This window comes from Eleutherodactylus coqui, chromosome 6, assembly GCF_035609145.1.
Source record: "Eleutherodactylus coqui strain aEleCoq1 chromosome 6, aEleCoq1.hap1, whole genome shotgun sequence".
Classification (NCBI taxonomy): Eukaryota; Metazoa; Chordata; class Amphibia; order Anura; family Eleutherodactylidae; genus Eleutherodactylus; species Eleutherodactylus coqui.
The window spans coordinates 144,002,206-144,028,182 of record NC_089842.1 but is presented as its reverse complement, the minus strand read 5'-3'; the positions used below and the strand labels follow the sequence as shown (position 1 = coordinate 144,028,182).

The window sequence follows — 25,977 nt, the reverse complement described above, 5'->3', positions numbered from 1 at the left end:
AACGGGCACAGCAGAGCCAGGAAACAATTTTGCGCGCGCCTGTAGTGAGACGTAGGTGCGTATGACTGAGCTAGTGGAATTCACAGCGCAGAAGCAGTCAAGTGGCCAAAGGGCAGTGGTAGGCCTTAAGTATTTGGCTTCAATTTTTTAAAATGGTGAACTGAAACACCAGACAGATACTGAATGCAGCATATATTATGTATACTGTTTCCCTCTGGCGCTTTGACGGCGGTGATGTAACGGAGACAGCAGAGCCAGGAAACAATTTTGCGCAAGCCTGCTGTAACGCTTAGCTGCGTATTAATTAGGACTACTACCCCCAGCAGACACGCAGTACACTGAAGACGGTCACAGGCAGCCCAAATATAGTATTTTTCCCCAATTTTTTTGAAAAAGCCCACTGCCTATATAGCCTGTATATCTTTCCCTGTACCACTGTTCCTGCCTCACCAGTACTGCCCCTATACTCTGTACAATGACTGCAGACTGAGGACGCAATGGTCTGCACGCCCGATACACAAAAAAAAAAAAGGGGGCAACACTGCTAAAAGCAGCCTCAACAGTACTGCACACGGTCAGATGTGGCCCTAAGAAGGACCGTTGGGGTTCTTCAAGACGAATATAACACCTAACGCTCTCCCTATAGCAGCTAAAGCAAGACAGCACTGTCCCTGATCTCTGTCAGAATGCATCTGTGGCGAGCCGCGGGCGGGGCAGATTTTAATACTCGGGTGTCATCTGATCTCCCCAGCCACTCACTGCAGGGGGGTGGTATAGGGCTTGAACGTCACAGGAGGAAGTTGTAATGCCTTCCCTGTCTTTCTATTGGCCAGAAAAGCGCGCTAACGTCTCAGAGATGAAAGTGAAAGTAACTTGAACATCGCGTGGTGCTCATCTCGAGTAACGAGCATCTCGAACACCCTAATATTGATGACCTATCCTTAGGTTAGGTCATGAACAGTAAAAGTCCCGAACAAACCCTTTAAGGAGTTGATTCATTATGGCCAGGCTCACGTGGCCGTAAGCAGAATCTGCAGCAGAGGCCCGCAGCACATTACAGCTGTGAGCTCGGGTGTAACTTTTTGTACGGTTGTGAAATTGTACTACGCTTGACCGCGTACTCATGGTGGCGGTCATGCACAGTACACCTGTTTTTTATCTTTGTTATATTTCCCGTGCTTAGCGATGACTCAGAAATAATTAAACAAGATTTTAATGCAGCCAGCCAACAGCAGCTCTCTAGAGCTTTTAATATAATCTTTGTCAAAGCACAACTTGCAAGAGGATTTTCACATTCATAGAAGATGCAGAGATAGCCTTTGCATGTGGGCTCTGGTGGCTTCTGTCATATAAGAAGCTAGCAGTATTATAAGAGACACATGATACAGTTGGTGGGGGTGCTGCTACAGATTTTGCATTGGGACCGAGAACCTTCAAGTTATCCCTTTGGAGTACTGAGAAAAGGTCCCTTGCTGACATGGATTTAACTATAGGGGACACAGAGGTTGCAGTTACATTCGGCCCTGGGTCTTAAAAGGGCCCAACAGGATCTTTTCCGGCATAGGAGAATAGTACTACAAGTAATGCATGGGAGCCTCAGGAAACCTGTTATAGACTTGTATTTGTTTTTTGACGTTAACACTTTGCCTGTGAATATATATTGAAGGTCTGTATATTAGTAGTGGCTTTTCATTGATACAAAATCCTGCAGAAGACAGCACATGCAGATTAGATGTGTGTCTAACGTGTATTATTTTTGTGCATTACTCTTATTTTCTTAATTTATGGAAATCATGATTTATGTTTATTATCTGTGAAAAAAAGTCTCTGCTTTAAAAATGCTCACAAAACCACTCAGAGGCATATTTACAATTCTAGATATTTTGACCCATCAGAAAAGTGATTAGCTGCAGCTCAGATCCTCCTAACTCTTGGCTTTCACTCAGGTTACATGTAGGAGCAGCTGGTCCCTCTATCATACTTATAGCTGTTCAGTTCATCTGGGAGTCTCCAAAGCTTTAACAAAATCAGATCCTGTGCCCTCCACAGCTTGTTACTATTAAGGCCAGGCCATGAATCCCCCCTTCATGAGGTTTAGGGAAGTTTATGGAATGACTTAGGAATTTGGCAACCAACTCATGGGGTCAGGTGACATTTATCAACGTCTCCCAGAAGAGGAGAGACTGTCTTTAAAGACACAAGTAGAACCCTCAGGAAGGAGTTTGTGCCTGGACCCAAGGAGAGGGTGACACAACCATGCCTGAACCAAAACCTGGTAGGATTGTCTTGGTTCTGAAATGTCTGGAGTTTATCTACAGATATTAGATATTCATATTGGTCAAGTTTTCAGTTTAAGACTTTTCTATATGTTTGGTAGTACATGTATATGGTAGTATGTGTGATGAGCACCAAAGATTCATCCCTCCATTCCCTATTCAGTGTGGGATATTTTCCAGAAATTTGAGATACATCCCTTGCACATACAACTAAATATTCCCAGTTGGCATAATATTTCTATACTAATTGCTAGTACCAATTTTTAAAATGTTAGCCAAAAAGATCTGAAACATGGAGAATCTTAGAATTCAACAACCTGTCGAAACTTTACAATACCTTGCACCATTCCAACAATGCTCATGTGCCATACAGCTGCTGCCTTTGGGCATAGAGTCCTTAGTGTTCTATAACAGTATAATTAGCTAATATACACATAATTTACAATGAAATCTGAAAAGGGCAATATTGTAATTTATAGCAACATTTACAAATTTGTACAAAGATCGAACTAATTATAATTAAATCTGTAGAGTGAATAAATATAAAATCACAGTGTTTAATGCTATTTTAGTTCAACATTATTTAATATTTTTACTTTACATACATAATGCATATCTATCTATCTATCTATCTATATCTATGTATCTATATCTATCTATCTATCTATCTATCTATCTATCTATCTATCTATCTATCTATCTATCTACGGTATCTTTATACTTTTTGTATAAACTTTTCTAGATTATTACATAAGTCAAGTATAGCATCAATTCTTTATGGGTTTCTACCACCCATACAATCCACACTAAAGCTGACCATAGACATTATATAAGAACTTCTCCTAAATTTTCAAGGGCAATTATCATCTAATCAATCACTCATTACCATTTATGTTATGTACATGCCTGTTAACTTTATACAAGGGAGAGTGGATGCTGTACATCAAAGATGCTACTTTCCGTACTAAACAAAGCATTAGGCTGAGGCAATGTCATTCCTCTGTCCATAAGCATGCACATGAGATTGTCAGCAAATGCTACCTAAAATGATGGATCTGGAAATAGAAAAAATTATCAGTTGCACAGTTTTTGATGTTTTTGGAGCCAACCCAGAAAATAAATACTTGGCAGAATTCATAATACAGCATTATTAAGATTCCTTGACAGGTCTTACTTAAAAAGCACCTGCCACATCTCCTGAACTGTCTATTTATGAAATACTTGTATTCCCCAATTCTGGAGCCTCTTTTCTCAGATCTCTGTCCTGTGCCATTCCTGTTATTCCTCCTAGAAATGTATGAATAAATTGACAGCTGGTTGTTACCATTCCCCTTGACCCCTTAACAGAGGAACGGCACGTCTCAGGGTTAGAGAAAGATGCTCCAGAATTGTTATATCAGGGAGAATACAAGTATTTCCTAAAACACATGTCAGGAGAGGTGACAAGTCCTCTTTAAGCACTAGCACCATAGCACAGATACTGTAAGGCTAGTCACTATTAAATGTAGCATTATTCTCATTCTATTGCTAATGTGGTAACATGCAATGGATAAAACAATGTCTGATTAATATTTGTCACGGCTAAATATTACAACACACTGTACTGGATTATTAACTTATTAGATCGTGCATTTTACGTCTTTGAGTGCTCATGCATGCATTACAATGTTTTCATCCTCTGTACTTCAGCCACAAGATAAAATGGAACTTTTTGAAATATTTGAAAAAGTCAGGTGCCTACTTTACTGTCTTTGAATTGTAAGAACTATTAGGACCTATCACCAGGATGTTATTATCCATTTTATTGACTTTTTAATTAGACTCCCCCACCCCCCAGTGAATCATTTTATATATATATATATATATATATATATATATATATATATATATATATATATATATATATATACAGCATTAAAAATTGCTACCAGCACTTAAAGTGTGCAGCTCCCCGCAGGAGTCAGGCATGATCTTCTGGGTAATCATAGCACTTTCCCAATAAGCCTCTATGGCTACATATGTGATCACAGAATGAGATCTCACTGTCATCACAAAACTTTGTGGCTTTCACTAAACGAGCACTGTCTGCACTTTAGCTCGTCACTTAATGATTGGTAAGTGCTGCATTAATGTAAAGGCTAGGTAAAAGCACAAACAGCGCTTGTTTAGTAAAAAATCATACACGTATATATGTTAACAGAGAAATTTATGCTGTGGCCACATATCTTGCCATAGGGGCTTGTGAGGGAGCTGCTGTGAATGTCAGGATTAGAAATCCTGGAAGTTGATGTCTAATTCCTCAGGGACTTTACATGGAGGTATGCAGGATGAATTGAAGGAATTTTTAAGGACATAAATTTGCCAAATTTTTTTATCTTGAGGGAATCTACTTAAAAAGTGAAAAAATATGATATTACATGCTGGACATAGGTCTTCATTAAAGTGTACCTATCATTCAAATTGTTTTTTTAATGTACCGAGTATGCAAGTATGAAGCTCCATTTAGACACGAGGAATGTTGGGCAAACGACGCTCAACACTTGTCCCTGTGTGTCCTCGCTCCCATGCTGTTGCACCGGAGCTAGTGTCGCTGGCTTGCTCACAGAAAATCTCCTATTTAGCTCCTTAGCTAGGAAAAGCACTGCTAAGAAAATGTGTCTTCAGCTCACAGCATAGCTGAACACAGAGCTCCTTTCTTCACTGCGCCTGCACTGTTATCTGTAGTGCAGGCACAGCAGCTTACATATCACAGTTTATTAATAAGATCTGTTCTTTATTTGATTCAGTTATACACATATTTCCTCACAGGATGCTTATCCTCATTACAATAAATAAAAGCTAGCAAAATCTAGGTATTCCAGCATGCAATTTTATATGGGATAGTCTCACAATATGGATATTAAAGCGTGTGGGGAAGGGGAGTAGGAGGGGGGGGGGGGGCAATGTTGAATGATTGCAATTAGTGAATTGTATCATGTAAATTGCTATCCTCTGACTTGAAATAATTCAAACTACACATTACATCATATACAGGGGTTTTGGTCGTGTCTAAATAAAAATGTAGTGTTTCTACTTGGTGATGTAAATAAATTGTAATGTGTAAATGGACTTATAATTGCAGCAGGAAGAAAGATATATCCATTTTTTTGCATTTAAATGGCAATAAAATAGTGGTTCATGAGAAAAGAAATCAGCTTAGGCATCATATCAATTGGTCAGCATTTCTTACAGAAGCCCCTCAGCTACCCAGATGATAGATCACAAACATTGAATTCCATTGACCTCTATGTTATGCTGCTCGAAAAGTTCTATAACTCAAACCAACTGAAGCCAAGCTCAACTTCTAGCTGAGGATGGACTGGAATCAGTTTACGTACAATGCTCTCATGTACTGTTTTAGGTCTAGCTGATATATAGCTACAGTCAGTGAAGACAGGTTGTAGTGGCTGTCATAGAAGTTAATCATCCATATGACAGCTTACCCAAAGTAGTTTACAAAACTATATCCTAGCTCTACATGGGAATGAACATTAGTAAAGGAGTCTTCGGTAGGTAATAGAAGGTCTTAATTTCACATGCAGAATTTTATTTGGCAAAACAAAAGAAATTGTAAAACATGAAAGAAGTTCCAAGGATGGAATATAAATCTAGGCATTATCTGGAGCATCAATCAACTTCTTACTTCTAAAAATCTGTAGAGCGTAAGGCAGACATACACATGTAAAAGTTGACAGCAACAGCTATCTGTGTTGAGTTCATCTTACATATACATGATTGTCCTGTCAAAACACTTCTGTCAGTAGCTTATCTCCACAAAGGATCTACTTTTCCATGACATCTCCTCCAGTTGATAAGCCCCCATACACGCGATTGTTCCATAAATATCAACTTTTTCTATTATGTATATCCAACTTTATAATTTCCAGAGTTTGTAAAAGTAACCTTAGAAGAGATAAGATGATGTCCAGTTATACTACAGGCAATGTTAACCTGCACAGCCCCCCCCCCCCCCCCACCACCACCACCACCACCCCTCTCCACAATCACAGCAACACTTAAAAGGGGCTACAAGATCTAGGTGCTTATACTGCAGGAACCTGAGGTGGTTTGGCATGAGCATTCATCATTCGGGGGTCTTCTTTTTTTTTTCTGCAACAAAAGCCCTCTTTGCTATATATACCCCTAAAGGCAGGTTGCGGTGGTGCCATAAGAACAGAGGTTTAAAGGCCTTCAGATATATCATTAATATATATCATTCGGAAAGAACAATCATTAGGATATTTGTCTGTTAATACTTTTCTGAGAAGAAAGGCATTGTTATGTCAGAAATAGGAAAAGGTTACTACTAATAAGTCTTTTCAGGCAAATGCTTGAAGTGCGTTTAGACAGAACGATTATCGTTCAAAAAATTGTTCAAATGAGCGAAAGTGAACGATAATCATTTGGTTTAAGCACAAGCCAACGACTGAACGACGGAAGGGAATCGTTCACTTTTCGTTCGTCATTCATTTTATGCAGGCATAAGAACCATCGTTGGCTCGTTCGCTTATAGCTTGGTTTAAACAGCAATGGTTCAGTCCCTCTCACTGGCTAATCAAGAGACTGAAGGATTCTGAATGATTCTTATTTCAACAAGTCAACGATGCATTTGCCTATCTGAACAGGCTGCACAAGTGCAAACGAGTTAGTGGTGACGTCACTCGCTTGTTCGCCCATTCAAACAAGGACCCTGAGCTGATTACACAAACCTGTGACTAGAGATAAGGTTACTAGGTAAGATGCAATCACTGACCAGACTCTCCTCTAAGTCCAGGAAATATGTTAAGAGATGCCAATTGGCAAATATATTCTAGCTACTTGTGACTGCGACTTTGTTGTGATAAGTTAATATAATACTGAGACTGATTAAAACAAATGGTGTGTTTAATAACTAAAGCTAACTAAGAACTTCATATGGCAGTACCTGAAACAACATATGGACCAATGGACATATGCTCCATCAAGAACACTTTTTGTTAACTACATGTTTATCATGAGTGGTAAATTCTATGATCTTATCATTTACATCTCAGTTTTGTGAGGAAAAGTCATGCAGGACAAAGCAACAATATACATTTTATTTCCCACAAATTAAATCAGCACATGCTGCCAAGGATCTGTCACGTGAGAACATACCCTTGAGGGCTCAGTCAGACGAGCATTTTTTCCTACAGAACGCATGTATAAAAAACGCACGACTGAACCATCAGACGCATTTTGTATTCACACTTGTTGTGCAGTCACACGATGGGAAATTAGCACATAAAAGTGCAGTCCCATTGCTATTTCCTGCTGTGGCTGTGGCAGCTGCAGCAGAGGATTCCTTGTGAAACCCTTTGATACTGTCACATCCAGGGGTTTGACCTTCTTGTCAATGGGGCCAGCGGCAGCAGCGCCGATCCCTTTGAAAACATAGGGAGTACATCGCACTACCATGACACAGCCGTGACAGCTGTGACAGCTATGGCAGTGGATTCCTTCATCCCCGCAAGTATGAAAGAATCCCCTGCCACAGCTGTGACAGCTGTGGAAGAAGTTTGCAATGCTATCCCATTGCCTTCAATGGGCCGGCGCTGCTGCCGCCCCATTGAAAGCAATGGGATGAAGTCAACCCCTGCAGCAATTATTTTCGGGGGGGGGGGGGGCTTGAAATATAAGCCCTACCCCAACAATCATCCCTAGCTGTAGAAAAAAACAAGTAAATTAGCTCATCTAGAAGCGCTGTCCAACTCTTCTTGCCATCCCTGGCAGTCTTTTCTGTATCCTGTATTCTCTGTATTCAGCTGTATGACAACTGAGCGCTGCCTCTGATTGGTCACAGCACTCAGCGAATCAGAGGCAGCACTTTCTGGAGGCGGGGATTTTTTAATCTCCGGCCACCGGAATACAGAAGAAAACTGCCGGGGACAGGGAAAAGAAGTGGACAGCGCTCTTAGGTGAGTTAGTTTTTTTTTCTACAGCTAGGGATGATTGTTGGGGTAGGGCTTATATTTTAAGCACCCTCCCCCTCCCCGCCCCCCACGAAAATAATTGCTGCAGGCGTTGACTTCAATTGTGTGAGCGCCAGCCCCATTGAAAGCAATGGGATAGCATCAGGCTCCTCTCCCCACATCAATGACCACTGTTTACAGCACTATCATAGTGTTCAGTAAAGATAGGACCCCCTGCGGGGATGAAGGAATCCCCTGCCACAGCTGTTACAGCTATGGCAGGGAATTCCTTCAGGGCGATGCGATGTGCGAATTGCACAAAGCTGTTCTATTTTTTACAGGTACGAATTTTATTCGCTTGTAAAAAAACGGACATGTGACCGCTTTCATTGTAAAGCATTGGTTCTAATAAATGGGAATCGAAAATGCAACTATAAATGCGTTTAAAATACGCTCATTTGACTGAGCCCTAAAACAAAGGTACTAATTGAAGCTCCTGAATCTCAATGAAAGATTTATTACAAAACCTTTCACTCCAATGTTCCATTTATGTGGCAGCATGGCCTTTGAACCTTCTCTGACTTCAGCGCCCAGGTATGACTACAACCTCAACACCTCCTATAGCTATGCCTCTGCTTAGAAGGCCTCTTAGTCTAGGGATCATAGCGCTAACAGTGGTCAGAATTACTTCCTCCTCTAATGAGGCTGAGCTTTGCCAACATACTCTAATGATGCCGAGCTTTGCCAAGGCACAGCCCATGAACATAAGTGACACTGGTTCTTCAAAAAAAACAGGTTTTTATTTTTTTAACTTTTTGTTCAGGTGGATTTTAGTTGGTACAAAAACAAATGTATTAGTTTTGTTGTAATTTTTTTTTTCTAAACATTTTAACTAAATTCACTGGTAGGAATTGAGCCAAAAGAACATTACTAGTTAAAAGCTAAGAAAATATACAAATGGTCCAAATTCAGAACTCTGTGTGTAGCGACCACACAGTCATATTTGTTTATCTCACATATTCTATAATCTATGAAGTACCACAACTGATAGGAAACATATGGTTGATTAATACTCTTTTTGTTATTGGATATGCATGACATTATCTTGAGTGGCCGGCATTCCTTTTACCACAAGAAGCGTCTTTACAGTGCAAAGGGTGTTCTGAGAGTTCTGAAAGCAACTTGGCAGGAGGCTTAAAAAGAAATAAAATCCTTTGGTAGTATTAGGTTGTCAAAAATCTGTAAGATGATATTTAGGTTTGTTTTGATCTTTCTGTTTGGAAATGATTAGAGAGGAGCGGTGACATTTGAAGAAAGTCATGAAATTAACAAAACCCATTGCCCAATTTTTGAGTAGCAAAGCAGGTTAATTTTAATTATTTCCCGTTGATTATATAGGGCCACATATTCAACAATACTGGACAGAGATTGTCATCGTTCACATCAATCTCTCAATGGGGCTTATACATACACACTAGGGACAATGTCATACAAAGCCATACACAGGGAGAACATGCAAACTGCATCCTGAACTTGGATTTAAATCTACAGTAGGACCCCAGTTTTTGGCCAGCTACAGACAAACGTATTGTCATGCATCCGTAATAAGGATGCGTATTACAGATGTCTTTCAGATGACATTATCACTGTATGTAATCAGTATTTCACCACTGTTTAATCAGTATTTGCCCCCATATATTTTAATTTCTACTGGGCAACTGCTGATACGTATTTGTCCAGTAGAAAAGAATATAAATACAAATGAGAAAAAAAATAGGTCACGCTGCATTTAAAAAAAAAAAAAACGGCCACTAAAAATATGCCTATGTGAATAGTTCTATTGATTTACTTTAGCTTCGTGCTATGGTGCTCAAAATACGGACCAAATATGTAGGTAAAATCTACTTGTCTAAAACCGACCTTTTAGAAATTCCTTGTAATGTCTTGTTCAAATGGTCGTGTAGATTAGTGTCTAGCCTCCTTTACTATATAACTAACACATCTTTAGGCTGCAATGGAAACCTATGTTGTATAGTTGGCCAATTATTAACAACTGTGCATGTAGCCCACTCAGCTAGCCAATATGATACAAGATAGTAATTGCTCAAATTCTGTGTGCACACAATGCACAACTGGTTGCAAAACCAATTAGTTGTGTGCAGAGGTGTAACTTGAAGCTCCTGGGCCCCAATGCAAAACCTGTAACAGGGCCCCAACTATAATGCTTTTTTCATATTACTGGGCTCCCTATAGGGAGAAGGGAGGCCCTTACATGGGCCACCTAAGGCTTCTGGGCCTGGGTGCAACCGCATCACCTATAGTAGTTACGCCAGTGGTTGCGTGTGACCTCCTGAACTCTAGTTGGCAGCTTTCTCCACTGACCTATCCAGCCCTTAGACAGTTCCTTTTTTGAAATTTAGCCTTGTTCCTGCAACCCTGAACTAGTCCCTGTTTTGGCTCCACCCTACCTGTTAATTTGACTTCCTATAAAAGCCTGGCCCTTTCTCCAGTACCCTGTGTGATTATTGTGCTCCAAGCCTTGATCAAGCGCTACTTCTACCTGCTCCTCTGCTATTCAGCTGAGACCTCCCGTTACTGACCCCTGGCTTCACCTTTGCCTATGTTACTCCCTTCCTCCATCTGTACTGCAAATTGAGACCTTCCGTTGCTGCCCCCTGGCTTCCCTTCTGACTATGCTGCCCGCCTCCTCCATCTGTACTGCGAACTGAGACCTTCCATTGCTGACTCCTAGCTCTTCCCTGACTACTCTGCGGCTATTACAACTGAGGCTCTAACCCAGTGCCTGAAACCGCTACATCCTTAATCAAAGCCAAGGGGTATGGAAAATTACTTAAAGTCGATCTGGTGACATACTATAGAGACAAACGCAATTATAGTGCATATACACTGATATACAGAAGTCCGTCAAGTATCTATGACAGTTTTCAAATGTATAACGTACTAATGTCTTCAACAGCAATGCAGGTTACAACAGCGCAGCTGTTAAATATTGTTCTAGGTGTTTATGTGCTGGCATATCAAGTGATGCTTATAATTGGAAACTCCTACGTCCTCAATGTTATAGATGACTGGTATGTTATAGATCACAGGCTTGGGCTTCTTGCCCTATGAGACTATGCTTTCATACCACACATCATTTCAAATGGACACTTGCTATTGTCAATAATAAATTTACGCAGTCCATGAAGAAACATAGAAGGATACATATGAAACCAAACCAAAAAAATAGCGTTTTTTTTGTCCTCTGCACCGATCTATATCACTTTCCCCAAAAGAGGGTGTGGCTTTTCAGTACGACGTGTGGTTTACTGGACAGAGACGTTTTGGTATAATTTACAGCAAAGACCAACGTTAAATATACCAGAAATGCACATTTATGTACGCTCATGGAGAAGCTGAGATGAGCATAAAATATGAAGAGAGGTGGGCCTCTTCATAGATTAGATGTATCATGCAATGGTGGGAATAATATAAAATGGGTTTTGTCTTTAAAAAAAAAATTCTATACTCACCTATTCCTCCCTAGGCAGACTCCTTACTGCATCTTCTCCTCACTGCGCTTCTCCAGTCCCCTGGGTCACCTAACCACAAGCCGTCTGGATTCTCTTCTTGTTATTAAACGTGCATTCCTTGCATTCTTCTTCCGGCAGGTCAGTGAAGGTCACGCCCCTGTGATGTAGCGTTCACTGGCTAGGAATAAATGCTGATCTATTGCAGGGACAGCGGACATGCATAGTCTCTGCAATAGCTCAGCACTCCCTGCTAGGCTATGAACTAGTGACGTTTTGTACAGGAGACTGCCTGTCAATATAGGTAACGTCACAGGAAGCAGAAGAATCAGCCAGCTGGAAGTAAGGTGACCCCCTGAGACTGCAGGAGCCAAAAGAAGATCTGGTAAGTAGACTGCCTGGGGAGAAAAAGGTGAGTATAGATTTTTTTTTTAATGACAGAACCTCTTTAAGGCCTTATTTATGTGGAGATGCTTTAGTTTGCTGGCCACATCACAGCCAAAAATAGCATCAGTGATGGATTGCCGTGATCAAACCCTAAAATTAACTAGCGTTTTCTCATCCATTTACACGGACATATCACAAGAAAAATACGCTGTAGCACGGAATTCTGTCGGTCGGCAGAAATCCTTGGAATTACTTTTAATGCTTAAATAGATCCATCTGTCTTTCTTTCCGAGCGCCGGACGCAGGTAAACTCCCTGCCTTTCCCTTTTTTTTTTTCATCTCCCATAGGAATCTATGGGAGTTTCCAGTGTTTTTCGTCAAAAGATAGGTCAAAACCTATCTTTTGACGCAGCATGAAAAATTGGCGATCGAAAACGGTTGCTGATTTCACATTTTGACAGTGCGATTTTTTCACATGCCCAAAAATTGCCCATGTGAATGAATGCACTGGAATTCAATGCTTCACATGGTTGTGATTTTCGGCCGACGTTTTGTGTAAATGAGGCCTAAGACTGGTGCTTGAAAAGCTAGTCTTAGTATACTGTATTTCTCCCTATGTTCATAGATGGTCTATTCAAAAGTGTTGGATTTGTATAGGAGTATCCAAAATGCAACAAACGCCCCCATAGAAGTCAATGGGGATGCACAAATGTGCACAAAATATGCTTGGAGATGTCTGAAACACAGCGTAATTATGCAGGAAAAAGAACACACCTGAAACACATTAGACTAATTTGCCATTTTATTTGGTGCATATTTTTTTGCTGGGCGCAAATGCACATGTCCTTGCACATGGAAAAAGTACAGTAAAATACGACAAAGCATGAAAAAAAGCATTATTCGTTCCTCAAAAAGGCTATGCTCATGCACGTGCAAATATGCATATGCTTGTGTGAATCTAGCCTTAATCTTACATAGTGTAAACATGGTCTTTAAAAATAATTTCACCCCCCCCCCCACCCCCGCCCCCCATGCTATAGATGGAAAATGAGAATTGCTGTTATGGTTCCAGCAATGTCAGTTGTGTTCTTATATGATGGTAGAATTGACAGACATGTAATAGGCCATTAAATAGTCCATCAGCTAACGACTGCTGGCATCTACTGAGGTGCAGACAACTAGACATGACCTTTAGCTTCTTCTTTCTCTCTTTTAATTTCGCTTGGCAGGTTATGACATGCTGTCCAAAGGTAGACAAAGGTTAAATAGAGAATGATACTAGCGGCACTCAGTATCTACTATTTCATTTCAATGATAGTCATATGGTTTATGATTTTTAATTAACTATTGTAGCAAATATAAGGGCTTTGAATCCATTTTATAATTTTACCAAAATCCACAGCAAAGGAACTTATCACTTGAGTAAGAACTAATGTCATACTTTATATTGGACAAAACCAAAATCTTTACATATCTAAGTATATCAGTATATACAATATTCATACAATTGGTTTTGCACAGCAGTTGTGCAGCGTCCCAGCGGCCACCTAGACACGAGGCCCCCACTGAGGAGCTGGCGGCGGTAGAGGTGTCATTTGTCACGGTGGATCTACCAGACTCCTCCCCAGAGGGACGCACGCAACCACTGCCAAGGCACCGCTAGGCCTCTTCCAGGCAACGCTGGGACAGCAGTTACCTTTATACATGTGGTAGATTTGTCACGCGTGATGCCACCATTCCTTTTCATCGTAGCTTGTACCCGGTAGTTAAATGAAGAGAGTCCACACACACGGTTGAAACTTGATAACTTGGTCACTGGGACGGGCAATTACCGGTGAACTTTACTTGAAGCTTTGCAGAATACAGCTTTACACACCAGTGCAGGAAAGACAGAGAATGTGAGTTCAGGGAGGAGGCACAGGATGACATCGGTCCTACAGGCCAAGTTATCTGTAAGATACCACTCCTGGAAAGGGGAGCACTCTAGAGGAGGATAGGGGTAGGAACACTCCACTGACACTAACTCAGTACTTGAAGATAGCTCTGCATGGCGGACTCTTCACTTCACTCGTTCTTCAGAGGCAGTTCCTGGCATGGAGAAGTTCAGGATACCTCTCCTCTTCTTCCATCACTTCACCACATGAGTGTTGAAGGTACCCCATGTGGCCAGCACTCCACTCCACTCAAACCATAGAAGATGATGAAAGACTCCCTACCACACCCCAATCACTCACATTTATAGGGTGCAGACATCACATGAATAGACAGATATTGATAATTTTCCAGATGTATCCCAGCCGCTTTCAGATATTAACCTCTCATATGCTACGGCTGAGCAATACACATAACAGCAGACAAGACACTTTGCACAGTGCATCTACATTGAAGATATGACATGTATGACAATTATGGAGGGGACAAAAATAGGTATTTCGAGCCACTACAGTTGCATTATATTACTGTGTTCTAACATATGTTTACCTGTTACACACCTATAAGAAGCAAGCATTGTCTGGACTACCGGCTCTCCCATATTGTCACTTTAATATGTAATGACCTGGACTGGCACTACAGGATAAAAGTACTTTACCTGCAAGTTAAGAGCAACTGTTCTAACTACCAGTTCATTTATCAAAGTTTAGTTAGGCTGGATTTCATTTAATAAGAAGAGGGAGTCAGGAAACTAAAGAGTTAAGGTTTTAGGCTCCGTCGTAAATCAGTTAGTGACAGGCCCCCTGAGTGAGGGAGTAAGGAAAAAAAGGAGGGGGCTTCTTCCTGCTCATTTTTTATTGCACAATTTTTCACGATAAAACAGTGTTACAAGACAGAAGTGAAGGGCAGTATGGAGGAGGTATGGAATGAGGCAGGGAACCATTCAGTCAGTGGGGCGAGAGAGGACCCAAGATGGAACCGGAGGAAACTAACAGCCATGTAAAGACTCAGCTTCTTCTCCTCCTCTGTTCTGCTGTAATTAGAGACTCGTTATGTAAACTTTAAAGCAATCCTGTGTGCAGCAGCCCATAAATCACCCAGACAGATGCCAAAACTGGTTATTTGCCCAAACCTGATGTCCGTTCAAGTCAGCCCTGCTTTCTACCGGATGACAACTTCAGACAAGAAGCAAAGAATCTTCATAGAGGTTTGTGAGTACTAAAGAACACTTGAGCACAGTGTTTTAGGAATGGCAAAACTGTTAGTGGGGTTTATAAAGGGTATTTTCTTGTCAGTCCTTTCTATATAGCTCTTCCTTAGCTCAGGTGCTGCCCCTTCAAAGTTTGTTTATCCGTGTATGAAGTGTTAAACAGTGTATTTGTAAGTTGTATATGCAATGTCTGGTGCATAAGAATAATGCAGACAACCACAAGCCTGAAAGTAAATAGTGTGCCTGCCATTTACCTACAAATATGTGTTATATTGCTACCAAGCTCTCTTAATCCAGGCACTGGCGTCACGATCACCTAATTCCATTACTCATCCAGATCCTGTTATATACCTTCAATGGTGCGCAAGAATAAAAAGAGTGTGCTGCTCCTCAGCCACATCTTAGAATCCGCTCAGAAAGTGCAGGCCTCTTCCCGCTTGTCGCCTGTTGCAAATACTCTGTGATATCAGTAGGGTACTTATAAATTCCTACTGCGGGATTACAATTAAAATAAAATAAATAATAAAGCAACTTTGCAAAAGAGTCTTAAAGCAACCCTCCGGTCCTGAAAAAAACAAGATGGCCGCATCACTTCTCTGCATTAGTTTTGCATCAGTAGCCTAAGACACTGCATGCTACCCAATAGGCTGAGTTGATATGAATAAAGATATATGCAAATAACTTCCAATCATAGAGTCCTTTTACACAGAGTGGGAGGCTGTTGGAACCAGTGAACAATGACAGTGTCGTTTGCTTTAAAATGCCATCAGTTTACACACACAGATCATTTACATTATTATGTCATTTGCTTATTCACTGGATCGCTGATCCTTCAGTGGATTGTGTCAGTGAATGGGAAACAGCCAATGATCGATTCTTAAAGGGGTTGTCCCGCGAAAGCAAGTGGGGTTATACACTTCTGTATGGCCATATTAATGCACTTTGTAATGTACATTGTGCATTAATTATGAGCCATACAGAAGTTATTCACTTACCTGTTCCGTTGCTAGCGTCCCCGTCTCCATGGTGCCGTCTAATTTTCAGCGTCTAATCGCCGGATTAGACGCGCTTGCGCAGTCCGGTCTTCTTCTTTTCTGAATGGGGCCGCTCGTGCCGGAGAGCGGCTCCTGGTAGCTCTGCCCCGTCACGTGCCGATTCCAGCCAATCAGGAGGCTGGAATCGGCAATGGACCGCACAGAAGCTGTGCGGTCCACCGAGGGAGAAGATCCCGGCGGCCATCTTCACCAGGTAAGTAAGAAGTCACCGGAGCGCGGGGATTCAGGTAAGCACTGTCCGGTTTTCTTTTTTAACCCCTGCATCGGGTTTGTCTCGCGCCGAACGGGGGGGCTGTTGAAAGAAAAAAAACCTGTTTCGGCGCGGGACAACCCCTTTAAATATAACAACTTGCAAATGACTGAGCAATGATTTTTATGCCTGCATAATCATTCAATATAAGGCTGGGTCCACATGGGACGGATTTGCAGCGGAAATTCCATGCAGAATTTCTGTGCGGCTCCTAATCCCGGGATTAACCAGCCAAGTGGCCAAGATTTTGCAAAAATCTCATCCACACGGGGCGGCCAATCTGTCGCTGCAAAGCCGTGCAGAGTCGGCGATGCAGCGTGGAATTGACAGTTGTAGCATGTCAATTCTTTTTTTTTTTTCTGTTGCGGCCTCACTCCTCTCTATGGGGAGAGAAAGCCGCAACGGAATGCCGCCGGCTGAACCACTCCAAAACCAGCAACACAATGCCACAGGTTTTGAAGCTGGGGCTCTCCTGTGGTAATATAGCGGCCTTTCAGTGCGGCCAAGCCGCGAGATTTCCGTCCCGTGGGAACCCAGCCTAAAAGGCCCTTAGTCAGACTTGCTGCCTGTTTTCTCTATAACAACAGCAGTCTGAACTAAATATTAAAGAGGGGAGTGTGTAGGGTAGATTGCAAATACAAAGGAACACTTTGAAGTAAGGCCATGTTTACACGTCCAATATTTTCGAACGAGTTTTATGCGTTGCGATATGCACAAAACTTGCATGAAAACAGAATCTATTGTTTACAATGGGTCTATTTACATGGACAATACATTCTCGCACGAGAGTAGTACATTCCAATGTGCGGTGTCCCACTCATCACACTGCACATGGATGGAATGTCTGTGTGAATATGGCCTTAGATGAACTCAAAGTTTGCTATTACCCTTCCTCTTCCATTTTACCTCTCTCTGAAGTACACAGGTCTAGGTTATTAAACAAGTATATCACCCCTCAGTATTCCCTGTAATTGTCCTGTTGTCAAGAACGGGCAAAATATACAGGAAATGTTACTGATACAATTTGTACAGAAAAAAAAACACTTGTGTTCCTCTGAAGGTAAATTCACACAGCAGATTTTTGCCATACAATCCATGCCAATTCAATGTCAAATGCTCAGCAAATGCTAATCCCATTACATTCAATGGGTCATAGTTTATACAATGCAGATTTTTTTCACACTCAGATGGCAAATCCACATCACTACTGGGAATTGCATAAGCGGATTTGCCCATTTAAAAGGGCTTAATCTGGGTGCAGATCCACAGTTAAATATTTTGCATAGCCGTGACAGAAATCCACTACTCAAATGTGCATTTCTATTATGGTTTTTAGAGGCAGAAACCAATGGAAAGTCCATGTAAAGGCCCATTTAGAAAGGCCGAATGTCAGGCAAACGATGTCCGACACTTGTCCCACACATACCCGCTCACGTGCTTTTGCACAGGGGTGTGTATCGTTGCTTAACAGTGGGGCGGCTGCAGGACATTTCTCTCTTTGCTCTCCCCCCCCCTCTCCATTCACTTAACATAGCGGCTGATCATTGAGACCCAGTGGTTGGACCCCACAAATCAGCAATTTATACTCTATCTATTGGCTAGGGAATGCTTTGTTTGCATGTGACAATGCCTTTAACTAATTTTGTACATCTGATGATGACGGAACTTACAGTCATTTTCTTAGTGATCAAAAAACCCAAATCCAATGCTGTGATGATTTTCTTTTCAGACCTTGATATACAGTATGCGTGCTGATAGACATCTTAGTATAGTGTCATACGATCATATGATCTATAGTGTCATATGTCGTATGATCTTTTTTTAGTGCAAGCAAGATCTCCCATTTCCAGATGCCATTACCCTGATGTATAGTGACAGCTTATATGATATTTACAGGTTAAATTCCAACACATTTTAATAACTTTTAATGACAGAGAAAATTAATATTCAAAGCTCATAATTTATCATTCTGAGCAACCAATATTGTCATCATCTAACACTTTGGAATTGTACATATATTGAAATATAATTATATCAATAGGAAATTAGTGGCGTTTTGCCATTAGAGATTAGATACCTGTTTATAGGTCTAATCAATTTTGTCTAGATCCAGTGGTAAGTTTATGCCATAGAGACTTGCAGACTAAAGATCGAAAGTTGGGAGAAAAATAGATCAGATAGGTTGGATTTTTTTGTTTGATTCTATAGTTTATTTTGAGATTAGAAAGAAAAAAAGCAACTGTCTCTTTCGAAATTAATATAATGGAGCAGCAGGTAATCCCCTTTTTACACTTCAGCTGGAAGCTCCAACAATCATCGGTAATCTGTGGAGAACCTGGCAGTAACTAGTCAATTTCCCTGCAGTGCCACCACAGGGGAAATCAAGTATTACAGTTCTCATTGAAATGAATGGGTAGTCCATGCAATGCATAGTCATGCAGGGTCATCCAGAGCAGAAGGAACTTTTTTGTGGTCACGCTCTGGTAAATAGATGTGGGCCATGAACAGATGACCCCTCACCCCAAAAACCAAGATTGACCTAACAAGATATTAGAAAGAAGGTTTTTAAGACAGACAACCCTTTTACCATGTATTTTATTATGGGAATTGTCCATTATAATTATTATATGAGAGGTTACTAAATGGTTTGACAAATAAAAAAGTCATTCTCTTATTTGTATAATCTTAGTAGAGGATCAATATGGTTACAGTTCTGGAACTAGTGTTCACATAATGTCTGGCTGCCCCTGGTTGATTTTAATGTAAATCCAAGTAATTCATTATCATTTTTTTTGTCTATGAATGTTTGCTGATTACTGTAATTTCACTAGCCAAAGCAAGCAGCTAATTATATCTTGGTTGCATGTTTAATAAACAGACTGCTGCCCAGTTCTATCTGCCCCAATTAGGCAGGGACCCAGAAAGGCAGCAATTTGAGAAGGGGACCAAAAGGTCAAGTTGTTGTCAAAGAGGAGGGGAGCTAACTTAGGAAGCGAAGCATTGATGTGTGGCTTCTTTAATAAGTGGCTAATAGACTAGCTAAGTATTTGGGATGTGAGACTCGTTCTCTTGACTTGATAGGGTAGAATAAGACTCTTATTGCATTCCATACATTCCTAATCCAACAAAGATTCCCATAGACCATGAACCTTCTTCTGTGTCAAATAATCGTAGACTAAAGTTCATTCTTTTTTTACTAGTTTCTATCTAATCTCTAGGGACACATTGGCACTGGCATTCACTATATAAATGTAAAACCCATCCACGTTCAGACAGCAGTAGTTGTGGAATCTCCTAGTCTACATGGCTGTGTCAGTAAATATGTCTATGGATCAGGCAGTGACATAGGGCTAGAATAGGAGATGACAGTTCACAAGAGTATAAGACAATAGGAATCATCTATCCAACCCCCACCCTTATAACCTTTATTAGGTAAGTGATGGCACTTTTGACCAATAGCTGCTTGGTAGCAGCACTTTTAAATAGCATAGGAGGATATTGAAGTCATAAAAATGAGGATATTAGTAGTTAAGATAACCTACTTTGGAGGGATATATGGTAAAGATATAGGACAAATTGCAAGCAAAATAGTTATTTTTTAGAATATTCAATAATTTAGACAAATTGTGACAGTTGACATTTTTATGACTCCAATATCCTCCTCCACAGTGTGTTATTTAATTTGGCCTATTTAACTATTAGACTGCTTTCAGACAAGCGTATTTACTCGTATTTGGTCTGTGTTTTGTGTACCATAATAACTAGCAATTATACAAATAGATCTATGTATCCATTCACATGGCCATAATTGTTATAGTAGTTGTAGTTAGTGTTCTGTTCAACCACAGCAAAGATTAAGCTCACTGTCCTTCCACTATAACTGTATACCTTGACCAAGACAAATTAGGTTTTTTTTCAATCCCCCCCCCACCCCCCTGAACACCTAAGGCACATAACCAGCAAGCACCCTATGAATATGCTACCCTTCAACATACTTTTAATAGGGATTGGAAGAGGGAAATATGTATGATGGATTTGATTGACAGGCAACTATTGTACTAGTACCTAGGTCAAGTTTTTTTTAGAACATGTTAGGATACTATAGAAATAAAACTTACAATGACATTGACACTCTGACTACAACAAAACTATTCTTTCTAATAGTCTATAATAATTTGGAAGCTACAAATATGACTCTAAAAGAATATAGTACTGCACCTTAGTGTAGATACTGAGGAAAATATGGGGCTAGAGCAAGCTATCTTCTACAAGCGGATAAAGGGTTTTCCTTCCCGCTAAACATAACAGCCTTCCACTTGATCTGTAGTGGTTTAGAAATGATAAGCATGTGGGACATGGTTCAGTCTTGGTTCAGCTGCTCATCTCCGTACCAGTATGAACATACTGAAATACCAACAGCTGCCTCTGGTCTTGGATATCTGAGAGCAGAAATAAGGACCATGAGAGGACGTGCAGGGAACTCTATCTACTTCGCTGTATGTAAAGCGATTGGAACCTAAGTGCTTCACTAGCATACCAGGACTTATTTAAAACATGCTATAAAGTGCTATGAGGTAAGAGTCTTATTGGAAGTGAGAGCACTTACTGGAGGTGTGATCAGTTAACCTTTCTCCTCATCTGATTGTTCAGCAATATGCTACACCAAGAGCTAATTATTTAGAAAGTAGATATTTGCATTGAAATGGCTCTCTGGGAATATGTCATTAAGGATCATTTAGTAGAAAGCAAGACATGCTGTAATTAGCTAATAGGGCACATTTGGAAACATAAGTCCAGGAGTGGGGACTTAGGATAAGGCCATGGATAAATTACATATATAATGATTTATCTATCCAGTTGTTGTCGGCTTTCAGTCACCTTGTGGATCAGCATACGCCATGCTTCCCTGTCTTTGGCCACTTCCTTCAGATTTTCCACAGTCACGTTCATGTCAAACTTGATTGTATCTAGCCAGCATTTCCTTCAGCGTCCTCTTCTTCTGGACCCACTGACTGTGCTGAGCATTAACCCTTTCCAATCCAATTTGTATCCTGGTTTTCCTAGGGGGTTAACTCTTTTTCTGCCATTATATAACGGTGCTATATGCTGGCTAAAGCCAGTACTGCATGAGGTGATACATTGGATAGGCTCTGACAGCAGAGCGGCTGGCAATATACAGTAAGAGAACCCCGATGGATGTCTTCCAACATCAGAGCTATACAGTCTTAAATCATAATGTCTTTAGACGTCAGACAGTGGATTGGAAAGGGTTAATGTTGTTTCAAGTGAATATATATTTCCACTCATAACAGTAACAATAACTGAACGCTACTATGACAAAACTAAGGGTACTTTTACATGGAATAATTGTTGGGTGCAAAAGTGCCCAAAAGTTGTCCTAGTGATTATCCCTCCTATGCTTTCACACAGGAACAGGAACCACTCACTGAATGGAGCCAAAGTGTGCTGGAGATCTCTTCTGGCCTCTCGTTGCCATTCTGAGTGAACAGACTGTTCAAACAGGCCAATAGTTGCTTGTTTTTTAGATGACTCTCACTCACTTGCACTATCAAGGTCCGTATTCACATTGGTTGACTGTCACCTATAATTGCTCTTTTGAGAAATTATTAGCCTGTGTACCCTAAATCATTGTAACAGTAAGTTGGTTTTAGAAGCCATAAAGTTAGTCAAATGGAAATCACTGATGTGCAACAAACATGAGACAAAGGATATTTCAGTTGTTGGATAGATGTAACCATATGAGTAAGGTCCAATTGCTCATGTGCTAGTGCTATGGTAATACAATACACAATACAAGAACCAAAGTAAATACTCCCAAACATTTTCCTCTTTTGGATTAGGACCCATTACCATTTTAAAGAAAAAGACATATTGAAGAGTAGATCTTCTGTATGTAGTGAGAAGTTAGTCATTTAAAAACAGGAAGGCTATGAAATTCGATTGACCCATCTACTCCTCTGAGCACCTGTCACGGGAGCTTCATACTCTTCAGTTTGCTTTCAGCCCTCCGCTGCTGAGCTGTATTTTTGACAGCTTTGTTTAGAATTTTCTCTCCTGCTCTGCCAGTGATCAGAAGGATTTCTGGAAGGTTTAGAGATACAGTCACCTGTTCCTCAAGTAATAAAACAGACGAACAGTTACTGTATCTTTTTATAGAGAATGATTTGCAGTACAGTCAGGTGAAACTAGTAAATATTAAAGAAGACCCAACAGGGTATTACTGCATATTATTAGGGGTATTCCGGGACTTATTTTATATTTTTTCTATTGATGAATGACAGATTAAGAATAGATTATGAATGGGGACCCGCTGCTCGGATCTCTATGATCAATCCCAGGGTCACTGTCACTGTGGTCAGTGCAGGAAGCAGAAAGCATTGACCATAGTGCAGTGGCTCGGGCTGATACTGCAGTGCAGATTCCACTGAATTTCATTGAAATATTTGCTAGTTGGTATGTTTTCAGGTGGCCAAATTTATTAGAGGTAATGTAAGAGCACAAAGAAGCTTGCAAATTACTCAAAGCATAGAATGTGATAGAAAGTTGTCTGATTTATTAGTTAATCCACAGATAATTATAATTTATTAGAATTCATTTATTATCATTGGTTATTAAAAACTCAACAAGTGCAGTGATGTCTCTTTAGAGACAGAACTTCTCTCAGGCCAATTGAAGCTATTTCTCATGAGACCTCAGTAAATGGCCTTGGAAAACGGCCTGGCATTCCTGTGATAGAAACAATCATCATATCTGCATATGTGCTAAGGAAAGACAGAGAAATGGAGAAAAGCAGGTTACAAGACAAGATGGACGATAGAAAATATTATGGCTTCTCTCACAAATTCAACAGGAGCAGTGCCTGCAATACTAATCCAGGCCACTGTGCTATGGTTTCTGTTTTCTGGGCTGACTACAGTGACAGCGGCCCTGGGAATCAGCTGATTAGTGGAGATCTGAGCGGTAGGTTCCTGCCCATAATCTATTGATGACCTGTAAGTCATCAATAGAAAAAAATGTAAAAGTATCAAAACATCATTTTAAATATTGAGGCCCTTTTACTCGCAATGATTATTACTTGAACGACCAAACGACTGAATGAATTAACAACTTTTTTGCCAAAAATTCTGAGCATTTAAATGTATAGATAATCATTTGAAAGCCTCTCCATTTTCCTCATTAGCTAAAGTAAGCACTGTATATGTTGTTTGCTCATGTGTGTGTTTATGCGAGCAATCTCTGGCCAGCAGGTTTTTAATTAGTGTGAGGAAAATCCATTGTCTTCTGAGGGCATGAGTAAACAAGCAATCATTGTGTTTTAGCTGGACAAACAATAACCCCTCTACTCAAGTCTTTCAGTCTTTCAAAGCACTGACCACATGCCATTTAAATGAAACGAAAAATGAACTACCTAATGACTATTTTTATGCTGGCTGAAACTCAGTGATAAATGACAAGTGAATGAATAGTGCACGATGGCTTCGCATTTACATATACCGATTATTGCTCACTGATTATTTGCTCATTTGAATGAATTTTGAGCAATAACCGGTGTGTGTAAAAGGGCCTTTAGTCTTATTGCTATAGAATAGTAAATTACAATATATGTGTGGTAGTAATAAATAATAATAATAACAAAGAGTGATATCTCCAAATCTATCTATCTATGAGTACCAACAAGTAGCAACTTACTCAAGGGATGCTTAAGAAAGGGGGACGTCCCTGGAACAATGCTAGAAAATTGCACAACTAAAATTATTTAGACTGAATGATGGTATGATATATCTTATGTTATATGTTATCCATGGAGAAATGAAAATGATAAAATACTAGTTACCTAGTAATTAAATTGCACATTTCACATTTTCTGTTCACAGCTATTAAAAAGGGACCTGGTCCTGCCAAACCGGCAGCAAAAAAAGAGGAAAAGCCAGCTGAGAAGGAGGGTAAGATTATTTAGTGATTCTAGCACTGTATACACTGCGGCTCCATTTATGGTGATAGAAATAAAATGTTGAGTAAACAAAAAAGTTAAACTAAACATTTTGCAAAAGACAGAAAAAGCATATGTCCTCCTTAATGTGGCGCGAGCCACTTTGGACAACAGAAGATTTCTGGTAAATTTAAGAGTTGACTCCAACAACGGGAAGCAATGACTCTTTTGACTGTTCCCTTTCATGCAGTGTCCATGGCCAAAATGTTGCTTATACTACATGGCAATGAGGTCAGTTACAGTAGTGCTCTATGATAGAGCTCTGTATAGCTAATTTTAATTACATACCGATACCAAATAAGAATTCTCTCATCATGAAGCTTCAGAAAAGTGAAGGTTCATTTAACAGTTCCGGTAAGAGTACCATAAATTTAAGAATTGTGAAATCTCACTATGGTGGACGGAATCAATGCACAAAATAACCAGCTTTGATGTACAATAAATTAAAAACATGTTTAATAAAAATCTAATAAAACTGGCTCTGAAATATCACTAAAGACCACGCTGTTTTTATTGATCAATGTGGTGTTTGCTCTTTATTGAGCTGTTTTATTTTGTCTTTTGTCGGTTGGATTTTACATGTAGTAGAATACTCAAAGCTTGTCAGTTGTTGACATTCTTGTAATGGTACATTGTAAATGTAGTGTGTAGTCCATATGTAGCAAGCCAGTATGTTCAAGTCATTGATGTAATATGTAAATTGTTTTCACATCTACTGGAAATTGTCTATATGTCTTGTTAGCAGGGCTCCATAGTACATTGCTTTTCTATAATACAATAATATGAAAAAATTAGGTTACAAATCAAAACTTTAATTAAAGGGTTCAAGTCAACTGTGGTTGCAATAAACCACAAAAATAAACTTAGAAGATATCAAAACTTTGATCTGATTTTACAATACATCCTCTGACACATTTTATACTAAGTTGCAATGATTTTAAGATTTTTTTTTGTTTGAAAGCTAAATCAGAAACAATAGATCCAAAGGATTCAGAACTATATTTTATCTAAAGGACCAGACACTGTTTAACACTTTTACCCATTTTTGTATATGTATATATATATATATATATATATATATATATATATATATTTATTTATTTTTTTTACTTACTTATTTTTGTAATTTGTTTTAGCATCTATGCTCCCCATGATATCATATAAGATCACTTGGGGACAATCACACTGTTTTACTTTTTTTTTACACTTTTCCACTGTAACTTGAACATCCATAGGTGCCCCACTTACAGGGGAAAACATCTCCCTAGTATGGCAGTAGACACTGTCAGAGCTGGTCAGGGGTCTGCTAAGCTATGACATGCCGGGGGGTTGCCGGAGATCACAATTGCCAGGACCT

At 40.0% G+C, this 25,977-nt stretch overlaps 1 protein-coding gene across 2 annotated transcripts in view; it reads left to right on the top strand.

The window, feature by feature from the left end:
• The first annotated feature begins 2,107 nt into the window (after positions 1-2,107).
• Positions 2,108-25,977, top strand: part of LOC136632719 (myosin-binding protein C, fast-type-like) — a 93,538-nt gene continuing 69,668 nt past the window's right edge. For both annotated transcript variants that reach the window (XM_066607796.1, XM_066607795.1), the window contains exons 1-2: positions 2,108-2,275; positions 24,505-24,573. In XM_066607796.1, coding sequence (XP_066463893.1) covers positions 2,257-2,275; positions 24,505-24,573 — 88 coding nt within the window. In that variant the 5' untranslated portion in view covers positions 2,108-2,256. The remainder of the gene's footprint in view (positions 2,276-24,504; positions 24,574-25,977) is intronic.